This window comes from Tenrec ecaudatus, chromosome 2 (assembly GCF_050624435.1).
Source record: "Tenrec ecaudatus isolate mTenEca1 chromosome 2, mTenEca1.hap1, whole genome shotgun sequence".
Classification (NCBI taxonomy): Eukaryota; Metazoa; Chordata; class Mammalia; order Afrosoricida; family Tenrecidae; genus Tenrec; species Tenrec ecaudatus.
In genome coordinates, this window is record NC_134531.1 from 93,885,270 (window position 1) to 93,902,880 (window position 17,611).

General features: G+C 39.4%; 1 protein-coding gene across 2 annotated transcripts in view; it reads left to right on the forward strand.

The window, feature by feature from the left end:
- Positions 1 to 17,611, forward strand: part of SLF1 (SMC5/6 complex localization factor 1) — a 75,106-nt gene that overhangs the window by 49,501 nt on the left and 7,994 nt on the right. The window contains exons 14-16 of one of the 2 annotated variants that reach the window (XM_075541284.1): positions 6,673 to 6,820; positions 15,144 to 15,301; positions 16,075 to 16,238. In XM_075541284.1, the coding sequence (XP_075397399.1) occupies positions 6,673 to 6,820; positions 15,144 to 15,301; positions 16,075 to 16,238 (470 nt within the window). The remainder of the gene's footprint in view (positions 1 to 6,672; positions 6,821 to 15,143; positions 15,302 to 16,074; positions 16,239 to 17,611) is intronic. The other variant, XM_075541285.1, reaches the window with a different exon arrangement.

Here is a 17,611-nt window from a genome sequence, read left to right on the forward strand (position 1 = left end):
CTTCAATAACTTTGCTCAAGGTGTTAGCTCTTGTTCGGGGAAAGCCTTGACTGGGATCTGCTCACCATTGTTGTGCACTTTCTCAGGATGCATGCCAGCATGTGAAGTAGGGAAGAGGCACAGTGTGTGCTTTATGTGTGTATCTTTCCGATGAAAGTACACAGCACTTGTTACTGATTGCAGCAGGACAGTGTGGAAAAGCTCTAAACTGGAGTCAACAGACCATTCTGGTTTGGGAAGATCTCCCAGTTTTTCTACTGGAGGTTAACCTGTATTGGCAGGTATTAACTGTATTGACAGAAGCTTCAGTCAAAGGATCAAAAGATACATTTCATTGGGTAAATCCTCTTAAAGTGCTAAAAAGCAAGAATGTTAATTTTAGGACTAAGGTGGTATTTTCAGTTGCCTCATATCCATGTGAGAGTTGGACGTTGAATAAGGAAGACAAAACAAAGCATTTGAATTATGGTGCTGGCAAACAATATTGAAAGTCCCATAGACTGCCGAGAGAATAACTAAATTTGTCTTGGAAGAAGTACAGCCAGAATGCTCCTTAGTGCCAAAGGCGGTGAGACTTGGCCTCACATATTTTGGACATGTCAGGAGACACCAGTGCCTGGAGAGGGATGTCATGCTTGGTATACTGGAAGGGCAGTGAAAAAAGGAAGGCCCTTGACAAGATAGATTGACACAGTGGCTGCAGCAATAGGCTAAAACATAAAACCAATTGTCAGAATGGTGCATGATTGTGTTTTGTACCCAGCGTTGCTGTAATTGAACTGACTCAATGGCACCTGATAACAATTGACAGAGCGTCTCATAGTAGAGCTTAATAGAAAGGAGCCATACTATATTTATGAGCCTGGTGTTATGAACTGGTGGTGCAGACCATAAAATATTGAGCTGGTAACCAAAAAGTCGGCAGTTCAAACCTACTAGCTACTTAAAAGGAGAATGATGGGGCAGTCTGCTTTCATTAAGATTTACAGACTTCAAAATCATATGGGCAGTTCTGCTTTGTCCTGTAGAGTCACTATGAGTCAGAATTGAATCAAGATGGGTATGTGGTTGATATGTAAAATCATGTTTGCTTTTTATTTTCTATTTAGGGTATTCATGTTTTGTTCTTTGAGCTTTAGCAAACATTTCAGTAAGCTAAGGGTTTTTTTTCTCCCTCGATGGCTTATTTGAAATTTTCTTATTAATCCATTCTAAAGCATATATATATTATGCTAAAGATAAATAGCATTGTTTATGCCTTGTTGATGTTACTTGCAATAAATAAAATCTGTGGAATATTCTCTTGGCCCATCTTGGCCCTTTAGTTATACTCAGTGTCATAGTTAATAATGTAATAGAAAATAATCCAGGATGAAAATAATAATCTAAAACATATCAAGGGCTCACGAGGAATGGTGGGTGGGGGAGGGAGGAGGAAAATGAAAAGCTGGTTTAAAGGGCTCAAGTAGAAAGGAAATGCTTTGAAAATGATGATGGCAGCATATGTGCAAATGTGCTTGACACAATAGAATTAAAAAGAGTGTTTACTGGAGGACAGGAAAGGCTAGCAACTGAGGCATGGGACTAGGTAATGTGTGGGCGATGTTGCAATATGGGGCTTGCCTCATGGTGCCCGGCTATCAAAAGATATAGCATATGGGGTCTTAAAGGCTTGCAGGTAAACAAGCAGCCATCTAGCTCAGAAGCAGCAAAGTCCACGTGGAAGAAGCATACCAGCCTGTGTGCCCACAAGGTATAGAAGGGACCAGGTACCAGGCATCAAAGATAAAAAAATCACATCATTGTAAATGAGGGTGAGTGCAGAGTGGAGACCCAAAGCCCATCTGTAGGCACTGGACACCCCCTTACTGATGGGTCTTGGGGAAGAGACGAGCCAGTCTGGGTGCAGTGTAGCAACGATGAAACATACAACTTTCCTCTAGTTCCTAAATGATTCTTGCCCCCCACTATCATGATCCCAATTCTACCTTAAGAATCTGGCTAGACCAGAGGATGTACACTGGTACAGATAGAAACTGGAAACACAGGGACTCCAGGACAGATGATCCCTTCAGGACCAGTGGTGAGAGTGGCGATATCTGGAGGGTGGAGGGAAGGTGGGGTAGAAAGAGGGGACCGATTACAAGGATCTACATGTAACCTCCCTGGGGGATGGACAACAGAAAAGTGGGTGACGGGAGACATCGGACAGTGTAAGATGACCAAAAAAATAATAATTTATAAATTTTCAAGGGCTCCTGAGGGAGGGGGAAAAATGAACTGATATCAAGGCTCACGTAGAAAGCAAATGTTTTGAGAATGATGATGACAACAAATTTTCTTAACACAATGGATGTATGTACAGATTATGATAAGAGTTGTAAGAGCCCCCAATAAAATGATTTAATATATATATGTGCCTTGCAATCAATGTCATGAAACACTGTATCTGAATTATAGAATGGAAAGTGATTTGCTCTATATACCCTGACCCAATTCACAGTGAAATGTTTAATTTTTTTCTTCCTTAGTTTAAATATAAGTTTTCACTGTACTGATTTATGTTTCCTTGACAACTTGAGCCATGACTGTGGCTGTCAGGGGAGTTCCCTTTAACTTGCATGTGCAAATCATTTACATTTGGCCTTACAAAGAGGTGAGTTGGCTTCCTGCAGAGTTTTTTGGTACTTAAAGCTGTCAATTCTGGTCAGCTAGATTCCTAGCTCCACCACCCTCACCCCCACCCATCTTGTAGGGGGCAGGGAGCGGGCAATTGGGACTTTCTCAGCTTGTTGAAATGTCCAGTTATGCTGCTAACTTCACATGTCATACAGCTGTAATTGAAAGATATAAACTGTAATCAAGGCAGGCAGCAGAGGGAATAGTAATAAAGCTCACCTATGAATCCTGACCTGGCAGCATCAGGTTGTAGGGAAGGTTCTGTATCATGACCCCTGGTAATAGAGGAAGAGCAGTGCTTCCCTAAACCAATAGCCTGAAAACCAGAGACATTCTGGTGTAGTTCTTCCGAAATAGATTTGCCGTGTATATACTTGAGTATAAGCTTACCTGAATATCAGTGAGGCACCTAATTTTACCATAAAAACTGCATTTAAAATGTGCTGAAAAGCTCAGTTTTAAACACGAATATTATGGTAAAAATCCCTTCAGCCCAGCACTTTGGAATGTCTCCCAGTTTTGAAAGTCTGTCCCTGCCATGTTGTAATTTGCTGTCCCAGAGTGCAGTGGGACTGTATGCATGACCATGACTACAGTTTCAATTTATAAACACTTATTCACTCAATTTCATGTATATACTATTTGGCCCTTTTCCTTTGTACAACAAATGACACATCAAAACTTCAATTTTAAAACCATTTAACTAATAGCTTTTTATTACAAGTAATGTTGTAATGAAACCATATAGATGTGTCTATAAGAATCTTGTTGTCTAAGGGCAAGTAAAACAAATTCAATGGTCCTTGGGAATTCTGAGTGCTAGGGATTTCTCTGTTACTTACTGGTCAGTACTTCGAAACCACCAGTTTCTCCCTGGAAGAAAAAATGAGGCTTTCTACTCAAGTGAAGAGTTACAGTTTCAGAAACCAATAGGGCCAATTATACCCTGTCCTTTGGGTTCTGTGTGGGTCAGAGTCAACTCTTCGGCAGTGAGTGAATGAGTGAATCCCATCCTAAAACCAAGAAAATCAATGCCATCAAGTCGATTCCAATGCATAGCAACCCTATAGGACAGAATAGAACTCCCCTTGTGGGTTTCCAAGATGGTAAATTTTTTTAAATCATTTTATTGGTGCTTCTTTATGGAGTAGAAAGTCTCGTCTTTCTCCCACTCAGTGGCTAATGGTCTGACCTGCTGGCTTGGGGTTGGCAGCCCAACTCCTCTAACTACCGGTGTTCCTCCAGTCCCTACTTGGGCAGAGTGTGATGGCAGAAATTAGTACCTAGAATCATTCAGATGCTGTACATTTTTAAAACCCTCTCACATGCCTTTTACTCAACTGTTAATTCCGTGATTTTTTCACGCATTCAACATGCCTACACAACAAACAGCAAAAATATAGGAATCTCAAGTAGCTTTAATGTCATTGTGAAAAATGTTTGCATTTAAATTGAAAGTGTTTTAAAAATACTACGTTTACACCTCTTCATCTTTTGTAGTTTTCCTAAATGTTATAGATTAGGAAAATGTTTTTTTTATTCTTTTTTTAAATTTTTTTAATTTTAACAATTTATTAGGGGCTCATACAATTCTTATCACAGTTCATACATATACATACATCAATTGTATAAAGCACATCTGTACAGTCTTTGCCCTAATCATTTTTTTCTCCTCTTTTCTTTTTTTACATTTTATTAGGGACCCATACAACTCTTATCACCATCCATACATTCCCTGCCCCAATCATTCTCAAGGCATTTGCTCTCCACTTAAGCCCCTTGCATCAGGTCCTCGTTTTTTTTTTTCCCCTCCCTCCCCTTTCCCCCCTCCCTCATGTGCCCTTGGTAATTTATACCTCGTTATTTTGTCATATCTTGCCCTATCCGAGTCTCCCTTCCCCCCTTCTCTGCTGTCCCTCTCCCAGGGAAGAGGTCACATGTGGATCCTTGTAATCAGTTCCCCCTTTCCAACCCACTCACCCTCCACTCTCCCAGCATCGTCCCTCACACCCTTGGTCCTGAAGGTATCATCCACCCTGGATTCCCTGAACCTCCAGCCCTCATATGTACCAGTGTACAGCCTCTGTCCTATCCAGGCCTGCAAGTTAGAATTCGGATCATGGTAGTTGGGGGGAGGAAGCATCCAGGATCTGGGGGAAAGCTGTGTTCTTCATTGGTACTACCTCGCACCCTAATTAACCCATCTCCTCTCCTAAACGCCTCTATGAGGGGATCTCCATTGGCCGACACTTGGGCCTTGGGTCTCCACTCTGCACTTCCCCCTTCATTTAATATGGTATATATATACATATACTCATATATACACATATATACACACACTTATATCGTTGTTGTTTTTTTTGCATGATGCCTTATACCTGGTCCCTTGACACCTCGTGATCGCACTGGCCGGTGTGCTTCTTCCATGTGGGCTTTTTTGCTTCTGAGCTAGATGGCTGCTTGTTCACCTTCAAGCCTTTAAGACCCCAGACACTATCTCTTTTGATAGCCGGGCACCATCAGCTTTCTTCACCACATTTGCTTATGCACCCATTTGTCTTCAGCGATCCTATCATGGAGGTGTGCAGTCAATGATATGATTTTTTGTTCTTTGATGCCTGGTAACTGATCCCTTTGGGACCACTCGATCACACAGGCTGGTGTGTTCTTCCATGTGGACTTTGTTGCTTCTGAGCTAGATGGCCGCTTGTTTATCTTCAAGCCTTTAAGACCCCAGTCACTATCTCTTTTGATAGCCGGGCACCATCAGCTTTCTTCACCACATTTACTTGTTCACCCACTTTGGCTCCAGCCGTTGTGTCGGGAGAGTGAGCATCATAGAGTTCCAATTTAATAAAAGAAGGTATTCATGCATTGAGGGAGTGTTTGAGTAGAGGCCCAAGGTCCTTCCGCCACCTTAATACTTGACCTATAAATATAGACACATAGATCTATTTCCCCATCCTCCTATATATATTTGCATGTACATGTCTTTGTCTAGACCTCCATGAATGCCCTTTGACTCCTAGCTCTTTCCTCCATCTCCCTTGACTTTAGGAAAATGTTTTTAAACATTAGAATAAAGTACACTTATTGTAAGTAAGTAAGGTTTTTATTGCCTTGCTACATTTCTAATCCGGGGCCCTTGTGGCTCCGTGTTCAGCTGCTCATGAAAAGCCCGTGGTTTGAAGATGCATCCGTCTGCTTCCATAAAGAATTACAACCTTGAAACCCAGGTGGGACAGTGCTTTGCCCCATCAGATTGCTGTAAGTTGCATTGACTCCATGGCAGTGAGTTCTGACTTTATGTTAGAGCTCTTACAGAAATGTAATAATATTAAGTATAGAAGTGATAAAAAATAAAGCAATATTCATACTCTTTTTAACAGTGGTCTCTAGATTGGATAAAAAGTATTGATGTAATGTAATACTTAAGATTTGAATCAATCTATTTCTTTACAACAAATGGACCTTCTTATTTCCTAAAACTTTTAGTCACTGTGTTTCTCAAGTCATTTTTTTCTGGAAAGTGCCCGTTTAGAGAAATTTAAAACTTAATTTTATATTCATAAATAGCATTGGTGACCAAATAAATCTTTTCCTGTCCATATGTTCTTAGTGACAGAAATCCCAAGAAAAATCCACAGAAACCAAGCATTTCTCATTGTTTTAGTGGAATTACCTGACTAAATCACTTGACATCATTGGATGAAAATTAGATAAAAGTTCTATTTAAGCTACCTATATAGAAGTCTCTGGAAATTTTATTAACTATTGTATTTTAGGGGGTGGGGTGTAGAGAAAGAATGCCAGTGTGCATCTGTAACAAGAAGAAAATAAAATGTGGTTTAGTTTCCTAGATCCCTTAACCATACCTTCTAACATTAGGATACCCTGTATTTTTCACGAGCTAAGTTTTGCCTCTCAATAGGTATTCAAAAAAAAAAAACACTGATAGAAATATTAATAATATCTTTCCACTCTTAATGCTAGGTCTTCAAACATGAGCTAGCTTATTTGTTGACTGGAATTCTTGGAGCAGCAGTAGACTATTGGATCTTCCTTGGCCTTAAAATGGGGAGAAATGTGATGCGACACATGTCTGATGACTTAGGAAGTTATGTTTCCCTTTCATGCGATGGTAAGTGTAGTTGCATTGATATGCTTTTCTTAGACCCGTTCTATAGAAATTGGTTTGGGGTTTCTTAGGCTGTCTGTAATCTTTAACACATGTTCATATGTAGCTTTCCTTAAAATAGTTCTATAAAAGTCTGTACATGCATAGAGTATTCTTAAAAATAACAAAGAGGAAGATTATAAACACTTCCCATAATCATTCCACCCTGAACACTACCACTAATTAAAAATATATTTCTTTTTTCTTTTTTTTAATCGTTTTATTAGGGACTCATACAACTCTTATCACAATCAATACATAAATCTATTGTGTAGAGCACATTTGTACATTCATTGCCCTCATCATTCTCAAAACATTTGCTCTCCACCTAAGCCCCTGGCATCAGCTCTTCATTTTTCCCCTCCCTCCCTGCTCACCCCTCCTTCATAAACCCAGGATAATTAATAATTTATTAGTTTGTCATATCTTGCCCTGTCCGATATCTCCCTTCACCCACTGTTCTGTTGTCCATCCCCCAGGGAGGAGGTTACATGTAGATCCTTGTAATCGGTTCCCCCTTTCCAACCCACCCTCTCTCTACCCTCCCAGTATTGTCACTCACACCACTGGTCCTAAAGGGCTCATCTGTCCTGGATTCCCTGCATTTCCAGTTCCTATCTGTACCAGTGTACATCCTCTGGTCTAGCCAGATTCGTAAGGTAGAATTATGATATTAAGGAAAGAAGAAGCATTTAGGAACTAGAGGAAAGTTGTATGTTTCATCGTTGCTACCCCGCACCCTGACTGGCACGTCTCCTCCCAGAGACCCTTCTGTAAGGGGCTGCCTTGTGGCCGACAAATGGGCTTTGGATCTCTACTCCGCACTACCCATTCATTCACTATGACTTGATTTTTTTGTTCTGATGCTGCCTGATACCTGATCCCTTCGACACCTCGTGATCACACAGGCATGTGTGCTTCTTTCACGTGGGCTTTGTTGCTTTCTGAGCTAGATGGCCGCTTCAAGCCTTTAAGACTACAGATGCTATATCTTTTGATAGCCAGACACCATCAGCTTTCTTCACCACATTTGCTTATTCACCCGCTTTGTCTTCAGCACTTGTGTCGGGAAGGTGAGCATCATAGAATGCCAATTTAATAGAAGAAAGTATTTTTGCTTTGAGGGAGTACTTCAGTGGAGGCCCAATGTCCTTCTGCTACCTTAATACTAAACCTATAAATATATGCACATAGATCTATTTCCCCATCCTCATATATAAATATATTTGCATATGTACATGCCTTTATTTAGACCTCTGTAAATGCCCTTTGCCTATTAGCTCTTTCCTCTATTTCCTTTGACTTTCCTCTTGTCCCAATATCATGCTCAGTCTTAATATGGGTTTCAGTAATTCCTCTTAGTTACATTACCCTTGATTATGCCCTACCAGGCTTCCTACACCCTCCTCACCACCGGTTTGGATCACTTGTTCCCTTGTCCCTGGGTTTGTTAACACCACTACCTTTCCCCCCACCTCCCCCTCTCCCATGTGCCCCCAGAACTGTCTGTCCTGTTGTTTTCTCCTCCAGATTGTTCATCTAGCCTATCTTATTTAGACAGACCTTTGGAGATAATAACATGCACAAAACAAGACCGAGCAAAACCAAGCAACAATATACAACAAAACAGCAACAACAACAACTGAACGACAAAAAACAAAACATAACATAACAAGAAAGAAAAGTTTGTAATTTGTTCAGGGACTGTCTATTGCCCTTTAGGGGTGTTTTCCAATCCAGGCAGTTGGGGCACCATGCCCTCTTTTTATATTTCTAAGGATATTTGTGTAGTTGAGCATTGTATATGTAATTTTTTAACTGCATTTTGCTCTAAACAGATGTGAACCTTCCCTCCATCATTATTTATTATTTTAAGATACTATTTTGGTGATTTCATAAAAATTGGAAAATTTGTTAACTTGTAAAACTGTCTTTTGAAAACAAATAGTTTAGATTTATAAATAATATTAATATTGCTTTTCTTAATCCTATCATTTAAAAGTTCACTAAGCCAGCCTAACCAAAGAAAAATTTAATTAGATAAATTTAAAATCAGTTTATGTTTTTATTGGTGAGAAAATAGTGCTTTTAATGGACACTACATTAGAATCTCACATGGTTAAAACTGTTTTAAGACTTTTAATATTTCTAATCATTAAAATTGAATGGAAAGCATTATCACATTTTAATCTCAGTTGATAAAATATGAAAAATCCCTTGATCTCCTCCTGTATGAATACCTAACCATATTAAAAACAGAAATCCCCTGATTCCAAATACTGAATCTGTAGTGAAGCCTTGCATTATTTTAGGTTGTATAACTGGTCAAAGCACATTTCCTTTATACTTAATGCTGGAATTTATCTTTTTTATCATAACTTAAGAAACTGCTTGTGTTTTTTTCCCCTTTGAATCAGATGTCTAACAATAAATGTGTAAGAATGAAACAAAAGTCACTTCTTGATGTATCATTTTCACTTCTTCCTCCTACCATTATCTGCTCTAATTTTAAAGCTTCCTCTAAAATCGCTGAGGGCGCAATAGGATTGAAGCAGTGTGATGGCAGTGTTCTACCCAACTCATTGTTTTCGTGGGGTTATGGGCATCACCACAATCAAATTCAGAACATATTTCCTCTCCTACTCACTGTTGTTTGTGTCTTGTTTCCCCCAAGCTCCCGTGCCCTGCCCCTCAGTAATTATAAACCCAGTTACTGTCTCTGTAGGTGCACCTGTCCTGGATCTCATAAGCAGAAAACCATACAGAACACAAACAAATAATAAATAAAACCCAACAACGACAAAACAGAAAATCCCAATTAGAAAAAAAACTTTAATATAAGTCAAAAAAGATCAAATGATAAAGTGTTACATTTTAACCTAACTACTTCTCTCACATTTGACTTTACTACACAGCTCTGTCTCAGAGAAAGGTTATTCACATCCCTGGACTGTGGTCAGGGACAATTCGCTGGAGGCTTGCTCAATATGTCTACCCAGCTCTTTGGGGGCTTTACACTGAGAGAATTCTCTGTAAGACCTTGTCTGCATCCTAAACCTCCAACGCCAATTTAGGAAAGATTTCAGTCTCTCCTTCCTTTTTGTCTTTTTTAATTTTATGCTTTTAAAAAATCTCTTTCTGTAGTCTTAGATTCTTAAAGTAAATATACCTGTAAATAGTGTTACATAGGGGACAGCATCTGACCTCTAACTTCCCAAGGGAAAAAGAAAACAAACTCCACATTAGCATTGTTTAATAAGGCCGGTGACTATGAGACTGAAATCAGATATGCCCCACCTCCACCCTTCTTACCAATTCTGACACCAACTGTCCTTCCCACAATACTCTGCTTTTCGAGTGAGTTTAATAATTCATTGCATTGGCCACACAGAATTCATAGACAGTACTCACATACAATTACTTGGACAAGACAACCTCTTCCCAAGTGTGCAGGCAGACCTCTCTGGGTGTTGGCCTTTCAGTCACACAGCCCGTTGATCTTTGCTATGCTCGTGCAATGTTACAAAGCTCTTTTAGAGTTGCCAATGAATTCCCAAAGGGCATGCCACTCTGTCATAAGCCTCAACCTGAAGACACTCAATTCTAGTCTTGTGGGTCAACGAGTCTAGCTACCTCATTTAAGTTCCTGGAGGCAGCCCACTCCACACGCCAGCCTCCTACCTAACGTTATTTAGCTTTACTCTGGGTGCTAGGAAGTTCACAGCTCTGTCTCCTGCTTTGGCTCTTGGTTCTGTTGCTGCTGTTCTAATGTTGCTCCTCTAGTGTGACAGTTGTCTCCAGAAATTGAAGCTTTAACGTCTTGGGATCTCAGAGTCCAAATAGCATGCCCTACTCCTGCCTCTGCCTTTCTGCTGTTAGTGTGTTCCCTGTCTGTCTCACCCCCCTCCTGCTTCTGAAATGGCCATGTTATATCCAGCAGGATGATACTTGGTTAGCCCTGTTAACAATAATTTAATGTAATCTATCACAGCTGAATCATATAATCTGCTCTATCAGTATAACCCCCTTTTTCTTCCCCGACCCAGGGAAAACCTCTTTTGGTGGGAGTTAGCAAATACTGTAGCTAGAAGAGCTATATTAAAGTATTCACTGCAATACCTCAAACTAAGTTGAGTTTTTGTGGTCCCCAAATAAGACGTGGTTTTTACATACTTAATCATGAATATTTTAGACTACCAAATAAATCATTTTTATTTGAATTTTTAATTTAAAAATATTTTGTTGTGCACATGTTCCAGTGCATTATGGATATATATTAAAGAAAAAAAATTTTGAATATGCTGTCAGTCACTTTAATACTTTCAAGAGAGATTCTAGAATAGTAATCTAGATGATAACTAGAAGATTTTTATCTAACATCTTTTATCTCCATTCCTTTTAGTCTCTTTTTTTTTTTTTAATCGAGCCACAGGGGTGATTACTGCCCCTTTTGTGTATTAGCTGTCCTTTGTTGCATGACTTCTAAACTTTCCTGAGCTCAGATTCAATCTCCTTCCCCTTCTTAGCCTTTCTTGTCCACCATTCCTACATGGTGGTTTAGTGTTGGCTTATTTTCCTATCCTGTTGAGAAACTGGTGAATTCTGACATTAATTGCTAGAATGAGAACTATACTTGGCTAACAGAATTCCCCATTTTCATCCCCTAATGAAAACTCTCTGAGTTTGGGGTTTAGAACAGGATTAGCAGTGGCTTTAGAGACCATAACTGTAGTTTTACGTGTTGTTTTTAAGTTAGTGACTAACTTTAAAGAAGTAGACTGTATAGTTCGCCTAATGCTTGCACTAAGAAAAGCCGTGTACTGAAAGGGTTCTTTGTTGTTAGTTGTTGTTAACTAATGTCAAGGCAGTTCTGACTTGTGTAGAGTGGGATTGCTCCATAGGGTTTTTAAGGCTGTGACCGTTAGAAAGCAGATCTCCAGATCTGTCTTTGGAAGCATATTTGAGTGGATTTGAACTGTTGAACTGCTAACCGTTTAGCTAGTAGGCAAGCCTGTAACTGTTGGTGCCACCCAGGAACTCCAGTGGGGTTCTACTGCATATTAAAAGGAAGGCCCTGCATGGCACAGATGTTTAAGGACACTCAATTACCAGCCACATGAATGATTAGTAGTTTGAACCCACCTACAGGTGCCTTTGAAAACAGGCCTAGTAATGCGCTTCTGAATGATCAGCGCCTTCAGAACCCTCTAGAACAGTTCTCTGGACATTGGGTCACCAGGAGTCAGAATCTGTTCAACGACAACTACCGACAACACTGCATTTCCTACACCAGTGGGAATACTTTCTTTACACAGTTTCTGAATATCCCTTACTTTAAATCAGGGCACAGAGTTGGTTCATTGTAGTTTTCAGTTTTCAAACAAGTTTAAACCCAGGAAGTTTGAACCTATGACTGATTGAGCTAAAACTAGACCTTAATGTTACTATAGCAGTCTGTACAAACTCAGATGGCTTTGCTTCCCAGGGTCTGTATTTGATCACTAACATTAAAAAATCCAGATTAGATTAAATTACATCCCTGCTTCGAAGTAGGTCTCACCCTGCACTTAAACCTTTCAGCCACCACCACCACCCCACCCCAGCACACCCCAACCCCCCTTTAAGGCACTATTGGTTCCTTAGGCTTCAAGCTTCAAGTTATCCCATGGATAAGCAGTTTTTACATGTCAACATATATTTCTAAAAATGGTTCAGTCTAATATCTTCCTAATATTTTCTTGTTCTTAATACAGCTTGATTTTTAAGCCTTGTCAAGAGAGAAATCAAGTGAGTAATTTATTTGTAAGAGGACAATAACTTTTCTGTAGCTAATAGGCAGAATAAAGTACTTATTAAAGAGTTGGTAGAACACTATACTTTAGAACCAAGTTTTCTATAATTGTCCTTCTTATCAATATATTAATGAAGAAATTGAAAGTTATTGTTAAAAACACTATTTTTTGTTTTTTTCCTGTGGATATGCCCTTTTTTTCTTTTTAAAAACTTTTCTAAATTGTTGTCCAACACAATTACTATATTTATTTATTTATCCTAAGTCATTAGCAAAGATGTTATATAACATCCAATTGAAGATTTTGGTCCTCTTCTCTCATCTATGGCAAGTTGGATATTTTGTGTTTTTCTAGTTTAAAAGTGCAAAATTCAAATGGTAACAGTCCACCCCCTCCTCACTTATTGACACAGTTGGGGGTCCAAAGATTAGGTCATTATGTGAAGGACACAGAAGCAACCTATACAGAAGTAGCCCTGGGCCCCAGGACTACTGTGTTCCTATCACCACTGTGCTCTGAGCCCCAAGATTATGCTGTTGGGGCTGGTGGTCCAGGGGGCCTGAGTCCAAAGCGGAGGAGGAGCTCAGCATCCCAGGTAGCAGAGGAGAGGGGTCTGGCTTCTGCTGCAGCCTCCAGGCCTTGAATTATTACCCCCAGCACTCTCCTGCTACATTACGGGGTCTCTCCTGAGCACTTGAGTGTAGAAGGGAACTTCAGCAACAGCCTCCCTCTTAGACCCCTCGAGCCACTTGCAGCCTCATCTCTGACCTGGGTTTCCCTCCCAAGTCCAGCCACTCCTGGAGCCACCCTTGTCTGTGAGGCATGCAGCTCAGGCAGCCAGGCCCCAGAAGGCCTCCGCTGGTCCCATGCCCACGGCCAGAGCTATATAGTAACTCTTCAGGAGAAAGTTGACTGAGATGGCTTTTGAGGGAAACCCTTCAGAGATGAGGCTGCATTGCGACCTTATAGGACAGAATAGAACTGCCTCTTTGGGTTTCTCAAACTATAAATCTTTACAGGACAGAAAACCTCAGTTTTCTCTCCAGAAAAACTGGTGACCTTGCAGCTCAACATGTAACCCACTGCACCACATGCAATCCCCCAAATCTCTAAGAACTCTGCCTCTGACTAGGGAGATCTGTCTGCGAGTGTCATGGATAGAACGCGCTCTGTGTGCTCTTGCAAATTGTGAGACACTGGTGCAATAGCTTCATGTGTGAGCTATGTATGTTGCATGTGTGCCTCACTTATGTGGGCATGTTATTATATGTGAAAATTATAATAGTCGTTGCTCTTACATTTTCATCTAGTCCGGTATTTTTAATTAAACATTTTTAACTTCTTTTCTTTCATTTATTATCGTCATTTTGCTATTTTGATGGGGTTTTTTGTTTCTTTATCCCTCTAATCTACCTTCTTGTGTACCAAAACTTTCTATTTTGGTGTTTTGTTTTGTTTAGTTTTAGCTTATTTAATAGCCATCCTGTGACTCACATTGAACATTAGCATAAGGTTCATAACATTGACTACATTACATGGGGAAGAGGTGGCCCACTCTTTTACCACTTTCAGTTCACATGCTATGCAGTTCTTTGTTACTGAGGTTCTATAGCTTTGTGAAAGGAAGCTATTTAGAGGCATTTGGGGAAGTTTCTGCTCTTGTTTGCCATTTAAATGTATAACGCTCCTCTCGAGCGTAGAGTGGGTACAGATTTCCAAGGAAATCATTACAGACACTCGCTTCATTTTTCTCTGTGTGGCTTTCTCCATCCACTGCAGTGATCAGATTCAAAGGTGCAGTCAAAGTAGGCTTTCTAATTTCTTCCTTCCCTTCAATTCCAGACTGATCATTGCAAATGAAATATTTCAGTACTCATTTAAAAACTAAGTACTGATTTTCCAAAAGAGTAACTCTTGTAAGAGACCTTTAACAAAGTGGCACGCATAGTGAGAGGTGAAATTCCACTTATATTTGTTTATTCCTATTAAGCGATACCACATGTAGCCATTTTAAGACTTATATTTTCATTAATAAAAAGGAATCATTGCTTTTCAAATGTGAGAGCATTTTCCATAGGTATTTTCTCTTGAAAGACAAGAAATAAAAATAATTGTGTTTGTTACTGTTTTTTAATATTATGTGGATAACTTTTTTGTATAAAGCCAAAAACCAAACTCAGTGTCACTGAGTCGACTCCAACTGATAGCAACCCTATAAAGACAGAGTAGCTAGGACTGCCTCGTGAGTTTCCCAGCGCGTACCTCCTCACAGGCGTAGCAAGCCTTGTCTTCTGACCACACCAAGGTTGGTGCTTCTCGGATTGCTGACCTTACGAGTGGCAGGCAGCTCGCCACGTACCATTACCTACCAGAGCCCCTCTTATTTGTCTATGAATCATCAATTGAATAAATCAAATCCACTGAGGAAGAATAGTCTCTAGAAAGAAATTGCATAGGATGTGATAACAACTGTAGTTGTTTCTCTTGTTTTGCAGACTTTTCTTCACAGGAATTAGAGGTCTTCATCTGTTCGTTTTCCTCCTCCTGGCTGCAGATGTTTGTTGCAGAGGCAGTCTTCAAGAAGTGGTGTTTACAGAGCTCCATCAGCATTGCTGCTGAGCCCCTCTCGCTTCAGAAAATGGTGAACGCTGCGGTATTCTAGTGCTTTTCATTTCTGCAAAATGAGTTTATAAATTCAGTTTTTTAATGCTCTTACTCAATTTTTAATATAGGACATTTATTCTTAGATCTTTTAAACCCCCATAAGACCTTGTAACTTTTTTACATCAGGGATGGAATAATCAGTAAAAAGTTTTAATTTAATTTGCCAAAAATTAAGGATTGTTCATAGAAAAATAGTACAAGAACCTTTGTTTTGTCATCACTTTCAGTGGTGTATAAGATTGTGATTTTGAATGTTTAAAAGCTCCGAATTCTTCAACAAATGAGAAATACACTTGTTTATTGGTCAGGTTGAGAATTTTTTTTTAATAACAGTTCTTGCCTTTAAGGCTTCTGTACTTTCTAGACTGCTTATATTTCCAAGCTTATTTTCTGTTGTTGAAAAAATGCATTATGAAGTAGAAATGACAGATACCAGTGGTACCTATGTTAGATGTTCTTCTATAGAGGAATATGCAAAAGAAGATTCATAAGTTGATCCTAAAATTAATTTCAAAATGCTGTACTGCATTAAAATTGAATTAGAAAAAAAATTATGGATTTGAAGCTGCTCCCTGCCTGTGATCTTGATTTAATGGTGTAGAACAAGTAACATTCTTAACATTTATATAGAATGACAACTATAAGGACACAACTGAGAAAATATGATCGAATTTAAAATGATGTTATGTATAAAGTAATATCTTTTTTCTGCTTCCTAGATCGCTGTAGTTGAGAATGCAATATTTTATTATTTTGCAACAGGTATATTCCTATTTGCCAGCACTGGGGAAAACTGGTATGCATGGAGGTGGAAAGATGCAGATACAAAGGAAAGTAGGACCGCGGCCTCGCATTGACTCTCCGAGGGCCTTGCTGATGCTGAATGGTGCTATGCAGAAACAAGTTGAAGGAGTGCCAGAGTTAGCGTAAGTGGTGCTTCTACACCAACTGTGCTTTGGAGTAAAGCTCTTTTTTCTGGTACATTTTTTTTAGACTTCATGGTCATTTGTGATGCTGTCTATCAGTTATACAGAGTAGCAGACAACCCAGATTTAGACTGTCAGTATGCACGAGCAATGTTTTCTCATTCTACAATACAAGAAAAATACTTTGTGTATTCAAGTTAAGTGTTTCCGCCAATAAGTAATATCCTTCGTCATGTTAGTGCTTTAACTGAATAGTGGTGATAGGTGCACACTATGGCAAATGAAATTAAAGGTACTGGATTTTACTCCTACAAATGGTTAAAATGGCAAATGCCCGATTTTTTCCATACAAGAGTGGCAAGCCAAGTGTTTCTCTCGCAGCAGCTGGTGGGTTCCAGCTGTTAATCTGGTGGCCAGCAGCCCAGTGTGTATCCACTACTCCGCCAGAGCTCCTTGAAGTTATGTTAGATACTTTAAATTGTTCTACCAACTTCCCCAGATGAGGAGCTTCCTTTTAAAAGTCTGAGTTTTGAGGGGAGGGAAATGTCATACCATCATTTGATGTCCTTTTTCACCCATTTAAAAGTTTCAGCATTTCTTCTGAGCCACTCTATCTTCAGAAAATGGTAAACATCATCTTTTTTTTTTAAGTGTATGAGAAATCCACATGGATGTCTCCAGTGACTCCCCGCTGACCTAAGACTGCGGGGTGTGACACGCCTTACTGTCAGCAGAGCGCATTGGAGGGTGGATTGCTGTAGACGCAGTTAGGTTGAAATTGAACACCTCCCTTGTGGCTCGTTTTAAATGTGCCACAGTTTTTGATATTTTCTTCTTTATTTTCGATTGAGGTTTTTTGTCTGTCTTATTTTGTTACTGTCTTAGTGTTCTTGTTGTTTACTTTTGCGTGTGTTCCTGTATATGAACTCCGGGAGAGGTAAATCTGCAGAGAAGGTGACTGGGTTCTTGGGGATATGGCAGGGGAGATTGGGGGATCTAGAGGGTTAAGAACAATGAGTACAAGAAAGAAGATAATGTTTTAAAATTTATTGTGGTAATGATTGCAAAACCCTTCTTGATATGATTAAACTAGTAAATTGATATGTGGATTATGTGCCAATAAAATAGTTTAAAATTATTTTTAAAAAGCGTGATCTATTAAGCTTAGAAAACCTGAGTTCTCAGAGGGAAGAAGAGAATAAGGTAAGAATAAGAATGCAGAGTAAAAGCCTGCATCCTGCTTTAGCTTTTCACTCTCTTCTCTTTACTCAGCTATTCATATGCAGAAACTTCTCTGGTAGTTATCGGTATGAGGCTTAATAAAATTAAAACTAATTCATTATATACTTTTTAATTTGTTTCTATCAGTTGGA